We start from the raw sequence: 23,978 nt of genomic DNA on the forward strand, positions 1-23,978 counted from the left end.
TGCTGAGAGCCTTTGATCTCACCATTGATCTCATTTATAAAGGTGTAGCTGTGCCACATCAGCACCATACGATGTGTGTAGCTATTGTACAGTTAAAAAAAATGTGTAGTTACTCTGGCTAGCAATATGGACAAATGTTAAAGGACTCCCCACCGTCTGAGTCAGTTTTCCAGATTAAGATTAGGCCTAGGCCTAGACTACACCACTGGCATTGCAGTTTAGTCCAGGACAAGGCTGAAGCTTCGTCTGTGAAACCGGCACTACGTGCCCAAACATACAATGCAAAACAGTATGTACATAAGCAATACGTCGCCTGTGGTATCTATGTAATCTATTCCACACAATGGATCTGACATAATGGACTCTAAACGCTAGGCCTTCATGTCCAGTAATTTTAAAAAAGTATTTTTGTAGCTGGTTGACCAACCTGGTACACTAGCAAAACCAGCCTGACCCTGTTGGTCCACCAGTATCTTTATCTTGACCAAACAAGTCAACCAATATGACATATTGAACAGGATGGTCATAATTAGCATGATCAAGTTGGTTGATCAGTGTGACCAGCTTGACCAAACTGACCCTGTTGGTCCACAGTGAGTCTATCTTGATCAAACTAGTCAATCAATTTGACCAAGTTGGTCATACTGATAGACCAGCTAAACCCTGCTACACCATGCTGGTCAGGATCTAAACTGGTCAACCAGCTTGTTTACGAGCTGTTGACCAAGCTGGTTCACTAGCAAAACCAGCCTGACCCCGTTGGTCCACCAGTATCTCTATCTTGACCAAACAAGTCAACCAATATGACCAGCCTGGCCAAGTTGGTGATGCTGATAGACCAGCTAAACCATCTAAGTCAAATGAAAAGCTACACTATGCTGGTCAGGAGCTAAACTGGTCAACCGGCTTAATTACCAGCATAGGGTATTATTCTTTGAATTGGGTTTAGCTGATTGAACAGGATGGTCATGATTAGCATGATCAAGTTGATTGATCAGTATGACCAGCTTGACCAAACTAGTCAAATCAATATGACCAAGTTGGTCATACTGATAGACCAGCTAAACCCTGCTACACTGTGCTGGTCAGGATCTAAACTGGTCAACCAGCTTGTTTACCAGCACAGGGTATGTTTTCACCTGGATTACCACTTTTGAAATAATCAAATATTGTATGATGGAGATATACAAAAAAAAACAGCTGCCAATAGCATGATCTGTATTACAGTGTTGTGAAGCAGACTGCAGTAGTGTACAGTAAGTGTAGTGTAATACCCTATAACGTCCACACACACACACACACACTAGCTAGCTATAGTGTGTGGGTTTGGACGCAGACGGACTGTCGTAAACCGCGCTGGCTCTAAAGGGGAGTCGGGAGTTGTAGTCCAGTGACACTGAGTTCTTACGGAGCGCAGGTTTTGTGGGCGTTTAAGGGGGGGGGTAGCTAGCTAACACAAAAACAAACCCATACCAGGGGGTATGCGGAGTTCGTGGCTGCAGCTTTTCGGAGATGTGTGTTTCCTTTAGGCGTTAGCTAGCTAGCTGGCCCTGTGCTGTTTTCCCAGGTTTGGCGGATCGGGGTTATGAGCGGACTGTAAAGAGGACAGTGCGTCACGACCAGCGACAAGATGGACACTGCCGAAGAGGGTAAGCTTCAAACCACAACAGGCTTATCCTCACCTCTAAAATTAGACCGCGTCGATGCACGGCTCCTTAGTGTGTGTTATTCGACCGCATTATAATGTAGCTAAGTCAAGAAGACGGGGCACAAACACGGCTGTTCAGGCCGGCCTGCCTGCCTGCCTGCCTGCCTGCCTGCTGTTAGCATAGTTAACACGCTAGCTAGCTTTTTAAGTTCCAGTGGACTGTGGCCCTGCAGCGAGCTGCTAGCTGCTAGCTGTGGAGCTGAGTGACACGATTAGGTAGCTAGCCAGCTCTGCTCGTAAAGCTGCCATTGCCTTGAACACGGCCAACGTATCTAGATAGATAGCTAGCTAGAAAAGTCGTCGACATTTGGGTAGCTGGCTAGTGTTTTTAGGCGGAGCTGGAGGTAGCTAGCTAGCACAAGCTAGCTAGCTAATCATGAAGTTATGGTGCGCATTAGCCTGTAGCACTGCCAGAGACAGACAGACAGACAGACAGACAGTTATTTAGCTAGATAGCTAAGAAAACTCCACCGTTTTCTGGAGGTTTCTCAAAAGTGCGTTAAGCAGAGGCTCGCTTTCTCTAGCTGGCTAAATTGCGGGGAATACCACAACTACCTAGCTAGCTAGCTAACGTCCAGTAAATTACACACAGTCTAATAAGCAGTGTCATTTGGGGCAAAACAACCATATAAGAGTCTGTGCTTTACACAGTGTTGAAGTCTAATTGCCTTAGACATCGATCTGGGACTGATGAAACGAGAAGCATGGAGTGGAAAAGATCTGCTGTGTGTACATATAGCTAGACATGCTGTTGGATCTCGAGGTTCACACACACACACACTCACTCACACACACTCGTCATGGACATGCATGTCAGGGCAATGCTGGGCTTTCAGTGGTTTATGAGTTACAGCATACATCTGTAATAGAAATAAGCAAAAAAAAAAATAATAATAATCTGAACTCCAAACAGGGTCAGATTTCTATATACTGACTGAACAATCTACATACACCCTCTTTAGTTTATTCATTCAGTTGTGCTGAGCTCCAGAAAAGTCTTTTAACTTGTCAAGGCCTCCTGTTGAACTTCCTGTTAGTGATCATGATTGACCACAGCCGGTAGCTTCTTTTTACCCACATGAAAAAGTGTTTTGACGTGCACCGCAGTGGGAAAGCTCAGAGAGCTCAGTGCAGCTCTGAAAAGGATGATCACACATTTACAGAAGCCAGCAATGTCTCTTACAGCCAGTTCTGAACCACTACAGATTGCAAGATCGTCGGCTCAGGCAATTGTGCGTAAGAGCAACTAATTGGGAGGTGATGCCGCTTTGCCAAGGTCTGGAAAAAGACCCAAACTGTGAGCCTCAGCTTAGAGGACATTTTGTACGGATTTGTCAGGAACGACCCAAGGACCACCAAGGCTCAGGCATGCCATGAACTGGATGCTGCGAGAACTGAAAAAGCAAGAGGCACAATGCAACAGGCTCCCAAGTTTGCGCTGCACTGTTGGAAAAGGCAGGAATCCTTAGACTGCATTTGTGTGACCAGTAGGTTATTAAGAAGGGGACGTCATAGGATGTCATAGGATGTTTGGAGGCGTGAAGATGCATTTAACCCCAAGAACACTGTACCAACTGTGAAGCATGGTGGTGGTAACATCATGTTGGCAACAACATGGGCTGTTTTGCTGCCAGCGGAGCTGGTTATTTGCACAATGTGGATGGAATAACTGAGGACAACTTCAGAATTCTTCAGCATAACCTTAGTCCATCAGCTAGACGGTTGAAACTCGATCACAATTGGTGTTCTTGCAGGAAATTGACCCCAAACACCAAATAGAAAGACGTTAACTTTCAGCCTTTTGGTGTGACTTTCTCAAAGTTAGGATCTTATCTCTATTGCAAATATGTGGACAGCACTTAAAATTTGGTTTGTGCCAGGAAACCAACAAATATGATCTCCATCAATTCTGCTGGGAAAAGAGGCCCATCAGAATTCATGTCCATAATAAGTTCCTTTAAACAACCGTGAATTTGACTAGTCCACTCTGCATCAATGGGCCATCATTTTAAACACCTTAAAAAGGAAAAAGATGTTCGGTAAGATGTTTGATTTTATTTCTCCAGCAAGACGGTTGTGAAGTAGCTTCCCCATCTCCTAAAGACAGTTGCAGTCATAAATCTTTCTCAAGAGGCAAGCTACAGTTTGTTCCACTTGTAATTCATTCATTTTTATTCTCTGCAGCTGACATATGTAGAGTGTGTCGGTCTGAGGGAACTCTAGACAAACCCCTCTACCACCCTTGTGTCTGCACTGGAAGTATTAAATTCATCCACCAAGAATGGTAAGTGCCTGTTTTTCCCCACACACTACAAAAAATGTAAAATCTATATGTCGGTCAAACCAACCAATTTGACAGGTGGTTTATGTCTAAGCCTAATCTTGAACATGATCAGTTTCCAGAATAAATCATCTCAATTTGATATTCAGTCCCTTTTATTGTAACTGTCAATTATTAGGCTTATTGATCGTCAGACAAGTCCTGCTTTGTAAAACCCCAAGAGTACGTTGTGGGCTCTTAGGGTGTTTTCACACCTGCACTTTTTAGTCCAGTTACATCAGGCTCTGGTTCGTTTTCACACTTGAATACTACTGTATGAATACAGTAATAGACCCAAACAACCTCACAGAGTCCCTTGAGAAGAGATCTAGGTCCGGTCCCTAACGAAAACCCTGGAGCAGTTAGTTTGTGGCGAGAGCATGATCAGACCTCAAACTGACCCCAATTGGCAGGTGTAGCCTGCAAGTTTGAGCTGAAAGGCTCTCATAGCCAGGTGTTAACCTGATATATTGCCCAGATAGGTATTACAAATGCCATCTCTGCTGTTGCTTCATGTGAAATCGCACGGAAATATGCCCCAGACCTTCTTCCTGTATTTACGGTTTTGCTCAGACTCCCTACAGGTCTGACCAATAACCAGAAAGACCGTTCTCATGGGGATTGTTGTGTAGCATATTGGTTGGCTTAACAAACTCGTTAACTGATTCTGACCAGAGCAAACAAACTATAGGTGTGAAATCACCCTAATGTGTTCTCAAGTGCTTCGTCTTAAAGATAAGGCAAGGGTAGGGGTGGGTACTATGACAATAGTGTATCGAAATTGTAATAAAATTGAGCGTATCGTGGATATCGTCAGTGCTTAATGAACACTGACCAACAGCTCATTTCATTACAGAGAGCATAAGTAGTGATGGTTAATTAATTAATTAATTAAAGTGCAGCAGGTCTTTAATACAAAATCACTGTGTTGCTACAGATGCATTGTTTCTGCATACCAGGATATCACAATTAGATATCACCTGGTGATGATTCATAATTAAATAATTTCTGTTTCGAAATGTATATCTGTTTTCTGCTTATGTTTCTTTTGCTTAATTTATTTATTTATTTATTTGTGCTTGATGGGTGTGGGCTCAAAACTACTATTCAAAAATATAGTATGAACACACTTGAGCATGTAAATTCACACACACACACACACACACACACACACCTGTTTTCGCTCTCTGTTTTATATACAGGTTCACACACGATTTGTGGTAAACGTATGATGATGAGCCCAGCTATTTAAAGACTACAGTCAGTAGACCGAATGTCTACAGTCTCTTATTAGATTATAGTATCCACAAAGTGCTACAGTACAGTCAGTGGAGCTGATAGAATGGAGAGTCAGTGTAAAAACATAGAGGTGGTTTTAATGTAGTGGCTTGTCTGTAGGTTCAGAGTTGTATATTTTCTATTAGGATGTTGCCCACCCCTCATACAGTGCACCAATATTTCTTTAATAGAGTAACGGTTAGTGTGCTGTTGTTAGCAGTAAGGACCTAATGAAGTGAATTGAAGGTGTAATTGATGCAGCCGGAGTTGGGAGTGGTATTCCTATGTTTCCGAAAGGGAGTCTGAATCAGTGTTGGCTTGAAAGGGCCATGAAATGGAGAACAGGTTGCAGGGCCTGCCAGGGTGCCATGAGCTATTAGCAAGAATATGATCCTACTCTGCACTCACTCCCTCTCAAAGACCTTGAAACTAGCAGTGGGCGTGCAAATGAAGAGCTCAATTAGCGAATAAGGTGTTCTCCTGCATCTCAGTGTAATGATCAGTTTAGAATGCCCTGAAGAAGGTCTCCTGATTGAGCTTCAGCTTCATTCAGTGTGAAAATGAGGTGGTGTTGGACCAGCTATGCCCTGCCGCTTCACTTAATTTAGTCAGCTTTTAGTGGCATTGTTTAAACTTTCTACTGAAAAGAAATGCACCTCCTGTGCACCCCAGCCTTGCCTGCAGTAACCAAGAACGAGGTTACGTCGCCTTTGGAGCGCAGGAAAGAGGCGCAGGAGGCTTTTGTGCTTTGTCCCATATGTTCACTCAGTCTCACTCACTCTGTCTCTGTCTCTCTTCCTGCTCTCCTTTCCTGTGTCTTTTTTTTTTTTCCTCTCTCCGCAGCTTGGTGCAGTGGCTGAAACACAGCAGAAAAGAGTACTGCGAATTATGCAAGCACAGATTTGCTTTCACGCCAAGTAAGTAGATCACTCTTCAGGGGAGGCAGCCCTTTGACGGGGCTTGATACAGTTACAGGAGCATTATGTGAGCCTTTCAGTGCTGTGTATTCTGTGCCTCTGTAGCAGGCTATAGAATTCCGCAGAGCCATGTGACCTAAAAAAAGAGAGCGAGAGAGGGAGCAATGCACACACTGGTTGTAGTAGTAGTAGTTGTTGCCCAGTTCAGAGTTTCACTTGAGGTCATGTGACTCTTTTAGGCTAATGCCCCCTCTGCTGTGGTCTGACGTAGAGACAGTCACCACATGACTTTTTATGGCTGTCTCTCAGTCAGTCACGCTAATGCATGCATGCATGTGGAAGGCCTCACGGAACTATAAACAGGATAGGGGGCTCTACCTAATTCTTGATTGATTTTGTGTACAGGCAACCTTCTGCTGTTGTGAAAATGTAGTTTCCAACAATTCAGTCCAAAGAAAAGCGTGTGCAGATGGTACCTCTTTGTGTTTAGACAGTAAAAAGTCGGGTAAATAGGTACAGGCAGAATTATGTTGACCGAGCTGACCGTAACCTAAATACATACAACTAAAACAGCTACAACTAAATAAATGCCATTATTGGAAAAAGGTGCAAACACATGGTGCAGTACATATCACATGTAGAGCAGAAAATATCGTCTGACGCCAGAGTTGTTTTGACATGGGACTGGAAGCTTCTTGTTCCCGCACAGTACAAACGAGGAGCAAAGGAAACAGAACCCAAAGTTTATATGAAAAGACGTTTTAGGATAGCACAGATAACTGGGCGAAGGTGAATTTATAAGGATGTCCCTCTTTTCTCCAAAGATCATATATAGTTTTATTTGATATCAGCTTAAATAAAAATTACATTAAATTAAATCAGCTTAATTTGTTTTTCGGGTGACCCAGAACACTTCAAGTTATTAAAAAAAAGAAAACAACAGCAACAACAACAACCCTGATGTGAACATCCACTGATCACACACAATCTCAGTGGTGTGTGTGTGTGTGTGTGTGTGTGTGTGTGTGTGTGTGTGTGTGTGTGTGTGTGTGTGTGTGCGCGCGCGCACGCTTGGAACACAAGTTCACATACACATTGATGAGTGGTTTAAATACCCCACTGCACTTCTGAAGTTCTTGTTTAAACTTTAATATGTAAATCTTTATTTTAAACACTTTTGGAGAAACGGTCATTGTTTAGATAAATCAGCTAAATTCAGCTAATTGACAAAATAATCAGTTAATCAATTAATTGAAGAACAAAAAAATGTGTTGCCCTACAAACTGGCAGCTCTAATATTGTCACTGTCTTGACAAAAAAAAACTTGTATGCCCATTTTTTTTATCTGGTAGCTGTTAATCCTAACCCTTTAGTCTTTATGTCCAAATTTCATAATGACTGGACCAATAGAAATGAGAAACAGAGCTTATCATGCAGAAACCTTGCAACTCCATTTTTGCTGTTTTTTACTTGTTGTGATAATGTGAATCTCAACCATTTTTATTCTTTTTGTCAGAATTTCATAATGAATGGACCAATAGAAATGCTCAAAATGACCTGATTTTTTTTTTTTTGACCGGGATCATATGAACTTCTCTTATTGTCTTTGTGTGGTCCCCTTACCCTGCAGTGTGGAGGCCATAGCTTTTATTGTACGTTTTTCAGATGCTTCAAAAATGCTTCAGCTTCAGAAGCATTCAGATGCTTCAGCCACCAAAAGAGAGATTAATAGTCAGAAAGGAGTGAATACTATGAATACAATTCTGTGACTTAGACAGACTTAAACATTGGACACCAAATACATTTAACGATGTATTTATGGTAAGGTTGTATGGTGAGTCTGGAGAAATACAGTGCTGTGCAGAGGGTTTAGGCATCTAAGCACATCATTTACAACCATTGGTTTTGGCAATCAGTGTTTTTGCTTGTAGAAGTATCATATTACATTATAACAGATGCAATGAAGCATAGATACCGTACAAAGTATCAAGAATTTCCAGTTTAGAAGAAACTAGTTGAGATCTCTCTGAGCTAGTTGAAGGACACAGCTTGGTTCCTTTCTGAAGGAGAAACGCCCCCAGCCAGCACATGTTAAATTCCACCACCAACTCGCCTGATTTACCCTCATTAAGCACTGATCTACCAAACCAGGTGTTGGATGATGACTATAAATCATACTAGACTCCCATGAGGAGAGCTTTGAGATGTTTTATTGAACACTGTGATGGAAAACCATGACCCTCTATGAATGTTATTTGTATTTATTTTACAGTAAATAAACACTTTCTGTCCAGATTATTTGCAGGTGCCTAGAATTATGTACAGTACAAAATCACAGGTTATGTTGCTGTAATAATTTGAGGACATTTTCTGTTTGGACCTGTTTTATTATATGAGAAATCTGTTTTACATTTTCCACCATGTTGGTTTGTGCCCCTCTACCACATATACACTATTTGGAGCTAATCTAAAGACTGGGACCCCCCACATGCATATCCTAACTCCCCCAAACACTATAGTGATATGCCTCAGGGATTTTTACAAATATTCTTTAGATACCTTTTACTTTTTTCCATAATGGAGTCCTTGTGAACCTCATGATTTACGAATGGTTGTGGCTCCTTTGCTTCACAGAGAGCTGAGAAACCTGTTGATAGTTTATCTATTATAATGTGTTAAATATTTAAAATGTACAGTTACAGGCTATATTCACGAATAAAGGCTTGTCGGCATGCTTATCTTTGTGGTTTATAATTGTTAGCTTTTTTAAAATAAATCCTTTGCTCTGCCTGTGTATGTATATATTGATTTAGGCTCTGTACAATGCCTGAGTCATCGTTACTCCATTGACTCAGCTGAATGAAAAGAGTTATGCATTTTGTTAAAGCTCTCTCTTTCTCTCTTGCTGTCAGTCTATTCCCCAGACATGCCTTCACGGCTCCCGGTACAGGACATTTTCGCAGGCCTGGTGACCAGTATAGGCACAGCCATTCGATACTGGTTTCACTATACGCTGGTTGCCTTTGCTTGGCTGGGAGTCGTCCCTTTAACAGCATGTAAGTGTTCCCCCGAGAACGCAGATTGTGTCATGACCATTTCATACAAACTCTGACTACCTCTAGAAGGTAGTAATAAAGAGTCTATGCTCATGACACATGCTTAGATAACTTACTTGCTTTCTGGCTTTCCTTGTTTTTCCTCCCACAGGTCGCATCTATAAGTGTCTGTTTACTGGTTCTGTAAGCTCCCTCCTGACTCTGCCATTAGATATGCTCTCCACGTGAGTAACAGCACACAGGAAACCCTTACATTTGTTCCTAGGCCCAGATTCTAGGTTCTATTCATTCAGTACTTATGGGCGCTTGTCAGGTTTCATTATATATATATATAATGTGTTTTATAGCTTAAGGACGTTGATGCGGCTGACGTAGGCATGTGTATTCACAGGGAAAACCTGCTGGCAGACTGTCTGCAGGGCTGCTTTGTGGTGACCTGCACTCTTTGCGCCTTCATCAGCCTGGTGTGGTTACGGGAGCAGATTGTCCATGGTGGAGCTCCACTGTGGCTGGAGCAGAACCAGCAGCAGCCTGCCAATGCAGCGGGACAGGCCAATGAGGTAAACACCCATTCCCCCTCCCCACACACACACACACACACACACATATATGTTTCAATGTTGACACTCTTGTCTCAAGATAACTTCATGCTCCAGACATGTTTTAAAAAACTGCGCAGTTAAATATACATATAAGTAGGTATTTCGCATGAGTTTGTACATGCGTGTGATGACGACGTCTCCGCAAAGCTTCTGACTTCATCAGCCAAACTTCTTGACGTTTGATATCCTAGAGAGACCAATTACGCAGCGCACACCATGACCCTCTTTGTTTACTTTGTTCTCGCTTTCTCTGCAGTAATTATCATTCTGATCTGAGTGTAGAACAACAGCCTGGTGTGCTCACAGTCAGCCTGCAGTCCCTCATTAGCCTCCGTTTCTCAGGAGACGTTCAGACAGCTCGCACAGTCTCTACAGTCTACACACACACACCTCGAGTCATGCTGCAAAGTAGAGCCTGCAGATTAAAAAGACCAGAAAGTCCATTCTCAGTAAAATTGTTCGTGCCTTGGTTTAGGCTGCAGGCGCAGGGAATGGAGGTGCAGACAACCAGCCTGCCCCAGCCCCGGCCGAGCCCCCGGCGGAAAACGCAGTGGCAGCAGAGGTCCCTGATGTTCCCCCTGACCCAGCCGAGGATCTAGAGCTGGACAATGACGATGAGGAAGAAGCTGGGGGTGAAGATGCGGCTGATGCCAATAATGGTGCACAAGGTACCTCAGCACCTACAACAGAGTCTGATGGAAAACAAACAAACAAACAAAAAAAACGTTATAGGAGTTGGCCTGAGCATCACTTAAACTTTCTACCACATCACCATATTTCATATTATTTTATTACATATTATCTTCTGATATTGATTCTAAACCATTTGACATATAAATACACAATTCAGAAATATTTGTGGGAGATCCAGGAAAGTTTGAGCTATTGAGCCACAGAAATTCCAATTTTTACCCACTGATGCCCTTTTTATTGAAGATTGTAATGTAGAAGCTTAACACGCATTTGCTAGCTTTCATCAGTCTTTCATCAATTTATTGACATGAATTAAAAAATGAGGATGTTAAGCACTGTTTAAGCACACATTTGTGGTTAATGAATGATGCAGATGGAGCTTACCAGTCTAATGTGCTACCACTATGCCTTGGAGAGGCGCGAGTTCGAAAAGGGGTGGTGGCTTTGGGAGGGTAGAGACTTAACAGTCTTTCTATACATGCAGTGTCGAGAGCATTGCTACTGCTAGGGGAAGTTACGAATGGGTGGGCAGTACCAAACTCTGAGAAAAAACAAGTAATGAATGCCGCAAATAAGAATGAAACACACTTTACACATGAAAGCTTTTGCAGTGTTGCAACTTCTGTTATATATTAATATTATTTTATTTTGTTTTCACACATTTAGCAAAACTCCTTTTTCACTCTCCTGAATTTTAGTGCTGAAAATATAAAGCTAACTGACTGTTGTGACTGTCTTGCTGCTTTGTGTAGTTGCTAGTGAGCAGCCAGACTTCTCTCTACCTGTCTACTCAGTAAAATAAAAAAAAAAAGATGCAGCTCGCCACCTACTGTACTAGAGTTGCGTTTGTGGTTCAAGCCTGTGTGGCTGCTTAGAAGTAACAGAGCATAATGAATAAAGAAATGCGTCTAATAGACTGCTGGTGCGTTCTCTGTAGATGATATGAACTGGAATGCTCTGGAATGGGACCGCGCAGCTGAGGAGCTAACATGGGAAAGAGTAAGACTCAACTCTGTAATACTCTGCCTATTGTTATTAGTCATACACAAACATATACCGGAGTTAGAGAAATATTTCATCAATTATTTTCTCCTCTTCGCAGATGCTTGGCCTGGACGGCTCTCTGGTCTTCCTGGTGTGTAACTGAGTAACTGTTTGTCACAGTTTAATATGGCATATTTTGAAACCTGTACAGGGTGTTCTGCACAGCTGTTCTTCTAAGCTTTTCTTCTCGTGATCTTTTATGTTTCAGGAACATGTCTTCTGGGTGGTCTCTCTTAACACACTCTTCATTCTGGTGTTTGGTATGTGCCCCTTACAGTTCTGCTTGAGTACACTACCTCAAATCCAGTAAGCTCATAGCAGGTGTGTGTTAACCCTGCTCTGTCTGTGTTTGTAGCGTTTTGCCCGTACCATATTGGGCACTTCTCAGTGGTGGGCCTCGGCTTCGAGGATTATGTGAGTTCTGTTTACACCCTTATTAACCTGTGACTGCTTTGTTTCTGTCAATGGGCTGATGCATTTTATGATGAGATTTCCAACTTGTCCTCAGGTTCGTGCCTCCCATTTTGAGGGCCTCATCACCACCATCGTCGGTTATGTCCTGTTGGCCATCGCGCTCATCGTGTGCCATGTATCCTTGACGCACTTCAGTCAAGCACTTTTTATTAGATCCGTTTGCCATTTGAGTTTGAATGACTGGAATATATTAACTAGGCTGTTTTGCACAAGTTATTTTTATTGTCTTGCTTTTTTGTGCTACACTGAGAATTGAGGAGCTTTCCTTAGTGACTATTTCAGGGGTTAGCAGCATTGGTGAGATTCCAAAGATCACGGCGATTGTTAGGAGTCTGCTATATTGTGGTAAAGGTAAGTATTCATGTAGTCTTGTTGTAATTCATTATTAATTTATTTATGACTTATGTGCCAATTGTATTTGATGTCCTGTTCCAGTAGCTTGGAGGTGTAATTTTGAGACTAGTTCCAAAGACTTCCAAGAACTTTGGGTATACTCTTCAATAGAAGAACCACTTTTGATTGCATAAAGAAGCTTGTTTTCATCTAAAGAGATCTAAAGAACCTTCACCTTCACCTTGGTGTAAAGGTTCTTTCCCAGTCTTAAGGTTCTTTGTGCTCTTATCTCCTATTTCAAACATGGTTCTGCTTGCAAACCAAAAGTTGTTCTTCTATGGCGTCACTCAAAGAACCATTTGAAGCACCTTAATGTTTAAGTGTGAACCTGCACAAAAATGCATTTTAAACATTTAAATGCTTCTTATTACAACAAATGTGGACCCAGCATGGTTGATGGTTAAGTATGTTCTGTACCCTCTAGGTGTCCTTGTTGGTGGTTGTAGAGATTGGGGTGTTCCCGCTTATCTGTGGCTGGTGGCTGGATATCTGCTCTCTGGTTTGTGAATGAATCCGATCAACCTCAATGTGGATTTTTTTTTTTATGTAGAGCCAACTAAGTATTCCTGCTTTTTTTTCCCACCGAGGGAAGTTAAAGTTTTGTCTGTTTCATAGGAAATGTTCGATGCGTCCCTAAAAGACAGAGAGCTGAGCTTTGAATCGGCTCCAGGCACCACCATGTTCCTACACTGGCTTGTGGGCATGGTCTACGTCTTCTACTTCGCCTCCTTTATCCTCCTACTCCGAGAGGTACTTCATTCTTCATTCATGTGAGAGTATATAATTCTGACACATTGTCATCATCAAGTTGAATAGGAAAAATGTACTAAGTGCACGTGTGTTTTCTGGAAACAGGTGCTCAGGCCTGGAGTCTTATGGTTTCTCCGAAACCTTAACGATCCGGATTTTAACCCGGTCCAAGAAATGATCCACCTGCCAATATACAGACATCTGAGACGGTTTATATTATCAGTGGTGAGATGTTTATATATATATATATATTTTTTTTTTGTCATTGTCAGTGTAAAGAGACTTAATTTAAGTAATTCTTGACCATTTCTATTGGTCCATTCATTGTAAAATTTCACTTTATGTGAAGGGCAGTTGATATCACATACAAAAAAAAAAGAAAAACCGAGATACAAGGTTTTGCCTCAACTGCTATATACAGTACTCTTAGGTGCCTCAAAAGCGCAAAGCCATTTATCTTGACCATAGGTTTTTCCATTCGAACATACATTATTTTGAATAACAATGAACCATTTTTTAATGATTTTAATTTTAATACATTTGTAATTAAATTTTATTTATTTATTTATTTATTTTTAGAAAAGTAGTTTTTAATTAGAAATCAGATTTAGATATAGGCTTCTGTAGTTCTACCAGCAAACACCAGATCATAACTGCATTTTCTTAAGGCTAGACTGGGATTTTTTTTCTCTACTGAAATAATAATATTTGTTCTAATGCTATTGATGTTAGATAAGATAGTCCTTTATTAGTCCCGCAGTGGGGAAATTCTCAAGTTAGTGTCTTTCTTACCAAATACATTATTTGCGCAAATAGCTTTTTAGGTATTAATTTTTCTCTAAAACTTGAACAATACCGTATATTTTATATTCTTTTAAAATATTAGACTTTGGCCTAATACATATACAATACTGTGTATTTAACTCTATATTTTACATGCTTTTTAAATTATATATCAGTCTAACATGCATACAGTTCTGTATGCTTTACTGTAGTTCATGTGCTTTTTAAATGAGAATGTATTTTTTTTTTTTTTTTTAAACAAGCATATTAGATGTTAACCAAAGGGGATTTTTATATATATATAACAAAAATTTGTACAGTACTGTATATTTTCTCCTTGATTTCTGACTGATCACATTTTGTTATGTCTTTCAGGTTGTGTTTGGTTCAATTGTTCTGTTGATGCTTTGGCTGCCCATTCGGATAATTAAACACATCTTGCCAGCCTTCCTTCCCTACAATGTGATGCTCTACAGGTAAATGAATGAGCTTGGCGCTGACCAAAAAAGAGCTGTGAATTCCCATAAGAATTTCATCATCTGCAACTGTTTCAACCCTCGAAGGGAAACAATCATTCTGACTCACTTGCCTGTGTTGCCTTATATACATATGCAGAAAGGCTTTGATTTGTAACAATACCGGAGCCCTTTGGTGCTATAAAGAACCATTAACAGAAAGTTCTATAAAGGACCATCTACAAAGGGTTTTTTTTTTTGTACTGAAGAACCCTTTTTCCATGTAAAGAACCAATTATGCATTCATTTGACTTGTCTGCATTGGAACCCTTTCTAGGAGTCTACTCTTTCTAAGAGTCTGTTTAGTTATTGGCTGCATATTGTAATGAGAAGTTGGGTTAAGGTTAGACTGATGGATATTTTCTTTAGGATCTAATGAGGGATGGGTATGAATACTAAGTGCATTACCTGTTACAGCCTGTTTCGTCATATGGATAGTGGCTGATACTGTGTGTGGGTGTGTGTGCGTATTCTCAGAGGAATGTCCTTGTAAGCAGGCTGTGGAACATTTTCAACTTAATTGCATGAGAGCTAGGCCTTCGCGTCTCACTCAGCTCGTTGTTTGTTTTTGTGTGTGTGTGTGTGTGTGTGTGTGTGTGTGTGTGTCTCAGCGATGCTCCGGTGAGTGAGCTGTCCCTGGAGCTGCTATTGCTGCAGGTGGTCTTGCCTGCTCTGCTGGAGCAGGGACACACACGACAGTGGCTGAAGGGCCTGGTGAGAGCTTGGACAGTCACCGCCGGATACTTACTGTGAGTGTCACAAAACCATTTACATAAACTGCATCCAGGCTGTCGCACAAAAATAAAACGGTGATTAGTTGGCAGTTTGTGTCATAATTCATATTTTAAATTGTCATACTGGCCCCAGTTTACTGTATGGAAAAAGGCCTGTGGCTTGCCTATTTATATGCTGATGTTATTACTTTTTTAAAGCCTTCTTTGTTTATTTAAGACAGTAAAGTGTTTTTTGAATCTTTGGAAGGGGTACAGGGTTTATTTATGGTCAGTTAAGTCTCTGTGATCAGTCACTTTATTTATTATTTTTAAACTTTTTTTTTTTTTAATTAGCTTCCCCATCCTTGCTCTTCATAAATGTGGTGTTTTCTCTATCCTGGTTCTCCTGTCCTCAGAGATCTACACTCTTACCTGCTGGGAGACCAAGAAGAGAATGAGAACAACGCTAACCAGGCGGCCAACAACAACCAGCAGCCCCGTAACAATGCCAATGCCATCCCAGTGGTGGGCGAGGGCCTGCACGCTGCTCACCAGGCCATCCTGCAGCAGGGAGGACCTGTGGGCTTCCAGCCATACCACCGCCCAATGAAGTTCCCTCTCAGGGTACCGCTCTCTGCTCACGTATCAAACAAGACTTGTGGTGACGATGGTGAACAAGTTCATTTGTCTTATGTTTGTTGGTCTCTTTTATTGTAGATCGTGTTGCTGATACTTTTTATGTGTGTGACGCTGCTCTTGGCCAGTTTGGTGTGTCTTACTCTGCCAGGTGAGCAGATCTTTTAACTCCATCTACTAAAACGGTATGAAAGTCATGCTCACTTAAAATCGAGAAAGACAACTCTAGAGACAATGAGCATCAAATCTTACACACCTTACTGGTGGATCTATTGGGCCATACAACCACAGATTCCTAGTTGGGAGTTTTGGGAGTAATGACAACAGCAAGTAATGTTGTACAAACTGCATGCCTAAATATTGACCCACTCGCATCCACCCACATTGAATTAGTAATCTCAAATAGACTTTCATGGTTTCTGACACTATATAAAAGCACAGAAGCCGGTCTTGTTAATTGATTAATACCAAAGTGTGGTTTAGAACAGGTGTTGATTTGGACATTAATACCTTTTGCTTCTTCAATAGAGAGTTAGACAAATGGAATGTCAAATCAGTGAACTGTAGCTTTAAATAATCTTCTCCATGGTCAGTATCTTTTATTTTTCTTTCTAAAAGCAAACCAGGGGGAGAATTCGCACACACTGTCCTAAGAAAACTGATATGACTGAGAGCTTCTTAAATTGTTCTCAAATGCACCATGAAAAACATCCGACTCTCCATAGATATGTTTTTATTTTTCTCCATGGTTTAAACCCTGTAGCTGCTCTGTGTGTAAATAATCCTGGGTGAATAGACCAATAGAAATGTCATAAAATTACTGTTACTAAACATTTTGCCTTCTCCTGAAAAGTCACTATTTTAGAGATACAGTGATGCTATTCTCTTAATTCTTTTCTCAAGACTTTTCTTAAGACACTCTTCATTGTTTTATGTAGGCCATTTGTAGGGAAACCTTTTATGATGCACATGTACAGCTCATCATAAACAACACAAGACATGTTTAATGTTCCGTTATTCAGTCCATGCACTGGAAAGCAAAATAGAGAACAAACAGAATATAATGTTATTTTATTTAGGTGCACTTGTAGGTTTCTGGCCTGTATGATAACTAGTCTGGGTGAAAACTGCTGATTTGATGGCCTGACTTAAAACTGACTAATGGTGCAATCTCTTCTCCTCCCTCTTGCAGTGTTTGCTGGCCGCTGGCTAATGTCATTCTGGACAGGCAGTGCAAAGATCCATGAGCTGTACACAGCAGCATGTGGCCTGTATGTGTGCTGGTTGTCCATCAGGGCCATTACTGTGTTGCTGGCCTGGATGCCTCAGGGCCGGAGGGTCATCCTGCTCAAAGTCCAGGAGTGGACGCTTATGGTAATGACCATCGTGTTGTTGAGCAACGTGTGCAGTGGGTTTCTGTATTTTTGCATGGTGGAGTGCCAAAAATTTGACCCCTCTTTCTCTCTATTTGTAAAGATCATGAAGACTCTCATTGTGGCAGTGCTGTTAGCCGGGGTCATTCCTCTGCTACTGGGGCTGCTATTCGAGCTGGTCATAGTAGCGCCTCTCCGAGTGCCACTGGACCAGACACCTCTGTTCTACCCCTGGCAGGTAATGTGCTGTGTGCATATGAAAAGTTCACATTATACCCCTGAACCCCCTGTGACTTGGAATGTTTGTCAGAAAGGGTGGTTGGTAAAGACAAAAGCATTTGCATTGTAATTAGGAAAGGAGTTAAGGATGCTGATTTTCTTTCTGCTGTTTCAGGACTGGGCGCTAGGAGTGTTGCATGCCAAAATCATTGCCGCTATCACCCTCATGGGCCCTCAGTGGTGGCTTAAAACCGTCATTGAGCAGGTGAGTCAGACCATCCAGTTCATATATGGTATTTAATGCTAACTGAAGACCTGTACATGTGCTTGTTCATGCAGTTGTCTCATTAGCCAATCATGTGTCAGTAACTTTGTGCAGATACAGACCAGGAGCTTCAGGTATTGCTTACATAAACCATCTGACCAACATGACATGATTATTGGTGGTAGAAGGACTAGTTTGAGTAGGACTTCTGGTCATCTGTGATTTTAAGGACAACAGCCTCTAGAGTTTACTCAGAATAGTAAATCCAGTAAAACATTCAGAAGCGGTTCCACTTCTGTCAGCCAAGAACAGAAAGCTGAAGTCACAGTGGACGCAGGCTGACCACAACTGGCCATTTGAAGACTAGAAAAATGCAGCCTGATCTGATGAATACTATTTTCTGCTGATGCACACAGATGGTACAGTCTTGGGCACGAACAGCATGAATCCATGGACCCAAACTGCCTTGTGTTCACAGTCCAGGCTGGAGGAGGTGGTGTTATGGTGTGGGGAATGCTTTGACACACTTTGGGTCTAATAATACCAATCAAGCATTTCTTGAATGCGGACTGTTTGAGTATTGTTGCTGACTGTTGTTCATCCAGTATGATGCTGCACCATGGCACAAAGTCCTCTCGGCCTGGATTCATCAACATGACCATGAGTTCAGCGTCATTCAGTGGCCTTCAGTAGTCAGTCACTAAATTTGAATGCTTGTGCAGGGATTACATTAAGCAAGCATATTAACATGGACCACAACCTTTAGGTTTTTCCAACATCTTGGGGGAACCCATACCATGAAGAGCTGAGGCTGTTTTGGGAGCAAAGCGAGGCCCTGCCCAGTATTAGTATAGTATTCCTAACAAAGTGCTCGTTGAGTGTGGCCTTTTACTGTATGCCTGTAAAGACAATATTTGGATAAAGTATTGCTTTCTTATACTCTAGGTGTATGCCAACGGAATCCGCAACATTGACCTCCACTTCATCATTCGAAAGCTGGCTGCCCCAGTCATCGCAGTGCTGCTGCTCTCTCTCTGCGTGCCCTACGTTATTGCTGTAGGCATCGTCCCGATCGTAGGTATGTCTCGGCAGCCCTCTCCAGAGTGAGTCTAGGGTTGGATTGTGTGTGGAGTGTGTTGTGGGTGGGTGTAGAGGGAAAAAAAATCACTGTAATATTTGACTGTGTTCATCTGTTTAGGAGTCACCATGGAGATGCAGAACCTAGTTCAGAGGAGAATCTACCCCTTCCTGCTGATGGTCGTAGTTCTGATGGGAATCCTCTCTTTCCAAATTCGACAGTTCAAGCGCCTTTATGAGCACATCAAGAACGACAAGTGAGTTCTCGGTTGTCACCCAAGGGAGACTAGTATTACATACCATAAAAGGAGCTAATCTGACAAGAAAATTATTGATGCGTCCCTTGTCCCCTAATAACTATTATTCCTTTAAGGTGCAGGGCTGTCTCTTGAGACATCTTGTTCTTTTTAGCAAACTCCTCCACAAACTGGACGCGCAATTCAGATAGAGTTTGTGTGTGCCTTCAGAATTTCACCTCCTGTCCTAAATCATTGGGTTGATCCTGCTGGTCAGTCAAAGTGCTCTAGTTGTCTCCGTGGTCTAATGCTCTATGGCCCCAGGGGTCACGACTTCAAATCCTGAGCTATGCCCCTTTGCCTTTAGTGGCCGGCGAGTCCAGGAGAGCACATTTGGCTGAGCTTTCTCTGTGTGGGTAGATGGTACACTCTCTCCCCTCATCACTCTTAATCGATGTTGGCCGGCACAGGTGTCTCTTAGCCGGTGACCCCACACTTTCCTCTGAACGTGTCGACTGCATGGCGATGCTGCATCTGTGGTAGTTTGAAAAGAGAGATTTATTGGAGGGGACCTGTGTTAAGTCCTTCCCCTCCTAGTGTCTGGAGCATTGCTATTGCTTGGGAGAGTTAAGGATAGGTGGGTTAATAGGCAGTACCTCATTGGGAGAAGTGCCCCAATGTTCCATCATGTCTGTTGAGTGCACATTAACCATCTTGGAGGGGACAGTTTTTTTTTTTTTTTTTTTTTTTTTTTTTTTTTTAAGCTGAGGGCATTGGCGCTGTTAGTCAGGTGAAGTTAAGGTTTAGGTGATGTATAACTGATATGATATGAAGGTGAACTGCAATATTTAAAATGGTAGGAAACTCAACATCCCATTGCTCAGTTTTTATGTAATGTTAAACTGCCAAAGAACACATTCTTTTTACATTTGTGTTCATCTATTCATAGGCATGTTTTTCTGTTCCACCAGGTATCTCGTTGGACAGAGACTCGTAAACTATGAACGTAAAGCTGGTAAAACCAGCACAACCACACACAGCAGTTCAGCACAGGAGTGAAGACCATGGGAAAGACGTGATTGTGTGAGAAAGTGAGAGTGAGCGAGTGTGTGCGCAAGTGAACCCCCATTCCCTCTGATCTCCTGTGGTGTGTGTGTTGCGTGCGTGTGTGGGGGTGTCCATCATTTCTCACGTCCTTCAACACTCAAGAACTCTCAGTGACTCCTGGCCGTGGCTCGAATCTACAAAAAAAAAAAAAAAAAAAAAAAAGAGCGAGAAATCCTTCAAGCCAACCAACTTGGATTTGAAAAGTATGCGTCACTGTACATCTCTGGAAAAAAAAACTGAAAAAAAGAAAAATATGTATGTATATTAATTTATTAAATTAGTTGTCACTTTATTTTGTGAAATCCTGTTGCTTGGTCAGAAACGATGCCAGTGCTAGTTCTCTCCTCTTTGTTGGGGAGGCCTGTAGGAGTTCGGGGGTCCGGAGAGTTAACTACAAGCGTCTCAGGACTCAGCTGGAATAATAGTAGTAGTAGTAGTAGTAGTAGTAGACGACTTTTATTTATTCGTTTTGATTTCTGCAGGGTATGTTATCGACGCTCTTAACAACAGGCCACGGCCTGAGTCGAAGCTGTCCGAAAACACAGCGGTCCGTAACTGCCCTAATCTTAACCAGTGTAGCAGAAGTGGCTGGAAGTGGATTTGAGGCACGTGCCTCTAAAGACACCACCAATCCAGCTCACTTCTGAGCTGTGGCATTCTTTTACATGGCAAATGGAGGGGGTGGGATGGACTGTGTGTGTTATCGGTTTGTGATTATTTTTTTTTTTTCCCCTCCTCTCTCCCTGAAGCATGTAGTACACGAGCACCAAGGCAGTGGCAGCAGCAAAGCAGCTTGAGCTAAAGTTGGATGGTAGTGTTTATGGCTCACAGTGAGCTACGAAGCTTACTCCTGCCCCTAGCTCTATGTTCGGCTCCGAGAATGCGTTCCTCCCCCCCCCCCCCCATAAATTGATAAAGAGACTGTCCCTTGAGTGCTTGTTGCTTCAGTGGCTAGGCTAGCATAATTAGTTTGCTGTCCCAAGTTGTAAGATGTTGACTGTTCTGTATCTGTCTTGTACTCAGCATGGCCCAAGAAAACGCATTTTTCACTACACCACCTTACTGACGTTACTCTGGCACATACAGGGGGATGTGCTGAAAAACAAAAATAATAATAAAAAAAGCAGCATTCTGAATGGTCTTAAAACAGCAATAGTTTGGAAACCCTTTAGACCAAATGTTTTTTGAATGCAGTGTTAATTTAACTTGATTGATTGATTACTTTTTTTCTTTTTCTTTTTTTTTTGGTCTCAAGGCAAGTTAATGATTTAGGACATGAGTTTGACAGAAGTCGATCTTTTTGTGTGTGTGTGTGTGTGTATGCGCGTGTGTCTACAGTCCAGGAGGAAATCCCAGTGAGTTTGTACATAATGTAAACTTTACAGTACTTTACCGTACTTAACATGTTTTTGTAGCAATTTTTTTTTTTTTTCATTTCAAATTGTCCGTGTCTCCTTCACAACTTCCAGATTTCCCCCTTGGACTGACTGAACGCTTTAGAGATAGTCCTTCAGTGCTGAGAATCTCTTAAGTGACCTTACAGTATCTCGCGACACCAACCCTGGATACTGTATGCTTCTTAATATTGTTTGGGCTCCTTTTAGAAGAGGCAGAAGTTTCTATTTTTATATGTGCATCTAGTGACAGCTGTTTTTTTTTTGTTTGTTTGTTTGTTTGTTTGTTTTTTCCTCCTTTTTCTGAGATCCTGTGTGGTCTGCCGTCAGTCTCGTGTCCTGTTTGTCGCTTTCTGAGCTTTTCTGGGAGATTCCTTTCCAAAGGCGAGGCGACAGCGTGCAAGCGGCATGCTGAGTAACAGCACTAAAACACTCACCGGTCTGGTTAACTCGGCCTCGTCCTTTCCACAGCATGTTCGTGTGAGAAGTTATTCAGTATTCTGAATGTTTTTAAAACCTCCTGCTGGGAGGCAGTGGCTGTAATTACATCCTTATACTGGCAGACAAGTACTTTTTTTTTTTTTTTTTTTTTTTTTCTCGTTTGTTGGAGAATTTTATTACAAATATTAAATCACAAGTGTGGTACTGTGGTGGTCGGTGTCTTTAATTAGAGGGGAAAAATATATTTTTAATTAATTAATTTATTTATTTATTTTTAAAGCAGGCTGTTTCCTTATACTACCATCATAGTCTGAGGCCTTCGGTGGCCTATAAGCGATCCAGCACTGGGAACTTGATATAAGGTCTCATAAATGAAAATGTAAAACCAAAACGTACATGTAGTCTGAGATACTCATGGTAGTGTACAGAGTGTTAGAAATCCGGCATACAGGAGGCAGATTCAGGAGTCAGGAGGCTGGATCGTCAGTCTTGACGAGTTTATTGATGCACACAGAGATGTACAAGCACAACTCGATTTAGTTTAAGGAGGGGGATGAAGGTGAGGGCACTTGGAGTATCAACAATGTGGGGGGGGGGTGATGGTTATCACGTAACAGCTGGTTATCGGTTTGACCATTTGAAAGTATTCTTAGAATGGGGCATATTTTCTCTCAAGAGGAACTTGACACTTCAACTATAGTCCAATCTATTGAATATGAATGTTGTGCCTTCATTAGACAAGATTTGTAAGTATGAGCTTATGTAGCTCTTGGCAGTGTGGTCACTCTATACCCCTCTGCTTTACTGGAACATATGGAACGCTTGTACACACACACACACAACAATTAAGGTAAAGTACATCACTAAGGTAATTACCTTAAAAGTATAAAGGCATTTCCACCTCTTGCTCTTAAATCAGCCTTATTCTCTTGTGGCAGGGACTCCTCACGATGGTGGAAACCTTCCTTTGAGATTCTGGTCCATGTTGAGGTGATTGCGTCATGCAGATTTTTCAGGCACACTGTTGTTTTTCATGCTGCAGATCTTCCCTTCTACCACATCCCAAAGGCGGTGTACTGTATTCAGATCCGGTGAGGACTGAGGAAAAACCAACTCCTCGTCATGTCCATGAAAGCAGTTTGGACAACCTTTTGCTTTGGGTACATTGTGGCTGTGGAGGAATGCACACGGTCAGCAACAATACTCTAACAGCTCCAGTTTTGGTGAGCATGTGAGCATGTTGTTCCCTCCTCAATTTGATGGTTTATGTGATCATTACTTGAAAAAAGTCTGGAGGAGGAAGAATGAAGCATATGCTGAATAAAACACCCTACCTATGGTCAAGCTTGACGGGGGTTCGTTGATAGTCTGGGGCTGCTTTCCTTGCTCTGGCAGTGAAAACCTGCAGCGTATGGAAAGGGTAGGACGGATTCGATCAAGTATCAGGAAAGCCTCGTGCCTTCTGTGAGGAAGCTGAAGCTTGGGTGCCGTTGGGCCTTTCAACAGGACAATGATCCCAACCATACTTCAAAGTCCACCAAGGCTTTGTTTCAGAAGAAGTCCTGGAAGATTAGAAGAAGGCAGTTGCATCATGCAAAACCATGATGATTAGTGAACTGGAAGCCATTGTCCATGAGGAATGGGCTTATTTTCATCATCAAGAGAGCTGCCGGAAGCTGGGCACTGGGTGCTTTACCAAGTTTTAAAGATGCTTGCCATGAATAGGTTGAATAATTCTGAGAATTTGGAGAAAGCACTTATTATATCAGTTGTGTTGAGCTATTTAAAATCGGTCTGGTTTGTTCGATTTATGGTAAACAGGTAGGAGTTAAGGGTGTTCAGGATGTCCAGTTTTCTTATGTACTGATGTGTTTGTTTTTTGTTTTTTTTTTCCAAACCAAGTTGACAAGATCCTTATGTTTTGATAAATAAATAGAAATAAAAAAAAGTTTATACTTATAGTTTATGCTTATTTACCCTCCTG

The 23,978-nt window shown here is 41.8% G+C and overlaps 1 protein-coding gene across 1 annotated transcript; it reads left to right on the forward strand.

Moving 5' to 3' along the window:
• The first annotated feature begins 1,401 nt into the window (after nt 1-1,401).
• Nucleotides 1,402-22,160, forward strand: marchf6 (membrane-associated ring finger (C3HC4) 6). The gene is made up of 26 exons (XM_072688092.1): nt 1,402-1,649; nt 3,893-3,992; nt 6,150-6,223; nt 9,136-9,279; nt 9,431-9,503; nt 9,671-9,839; nt 10,357-10,549; nt 11,512-11,573; nt 11,677-11,709; nt 11,827-11,878; nt 11,974-12,032; nt 12,127-12,207; nt 12,375-12,443; nt 12,910-12,984; nt 13,101-13,235; nt 13,341-13,460; nt 14,394-14,494; nt 15,145-15,282; nt 15,663-15,870; nt 15,964-16,033; nt 17,075-17,256; nt 17,359-17,493; nt 17,650-17,739; nt 18,685-18,817; nt 18,938-19,073; nt 20,024-22,160. The coding sequence occupies exons 1-26, from the start codon at nt 1,631-1,633 to the stop codon at nt 20,109-20,111; spliced, it is 2,739 nt and encodes a 912-aa protein (XP_072544193.1). The 5' UTR covers nt 1,402-1,630; the 3' UTR covers nt 20,112-22,160.
• The last annotated feature ends 1,818 nt before the right edge of the window (nt 22,161-23,978 follow it).

This window comes from Salminus brasiliensis, chromosome 9 (genome assembly GCF_030463535.1).
Source record: "Salminus brasiliensis chromosome 9, fSalBra1.hap2, whole genome shotgun sequence".
Lineage (NCBI taxonomy): Eukaryota > Metazoa > Chordata > Actinopteri > Characiformes > Bryconidae > Salminus > Salminus brasiliensis.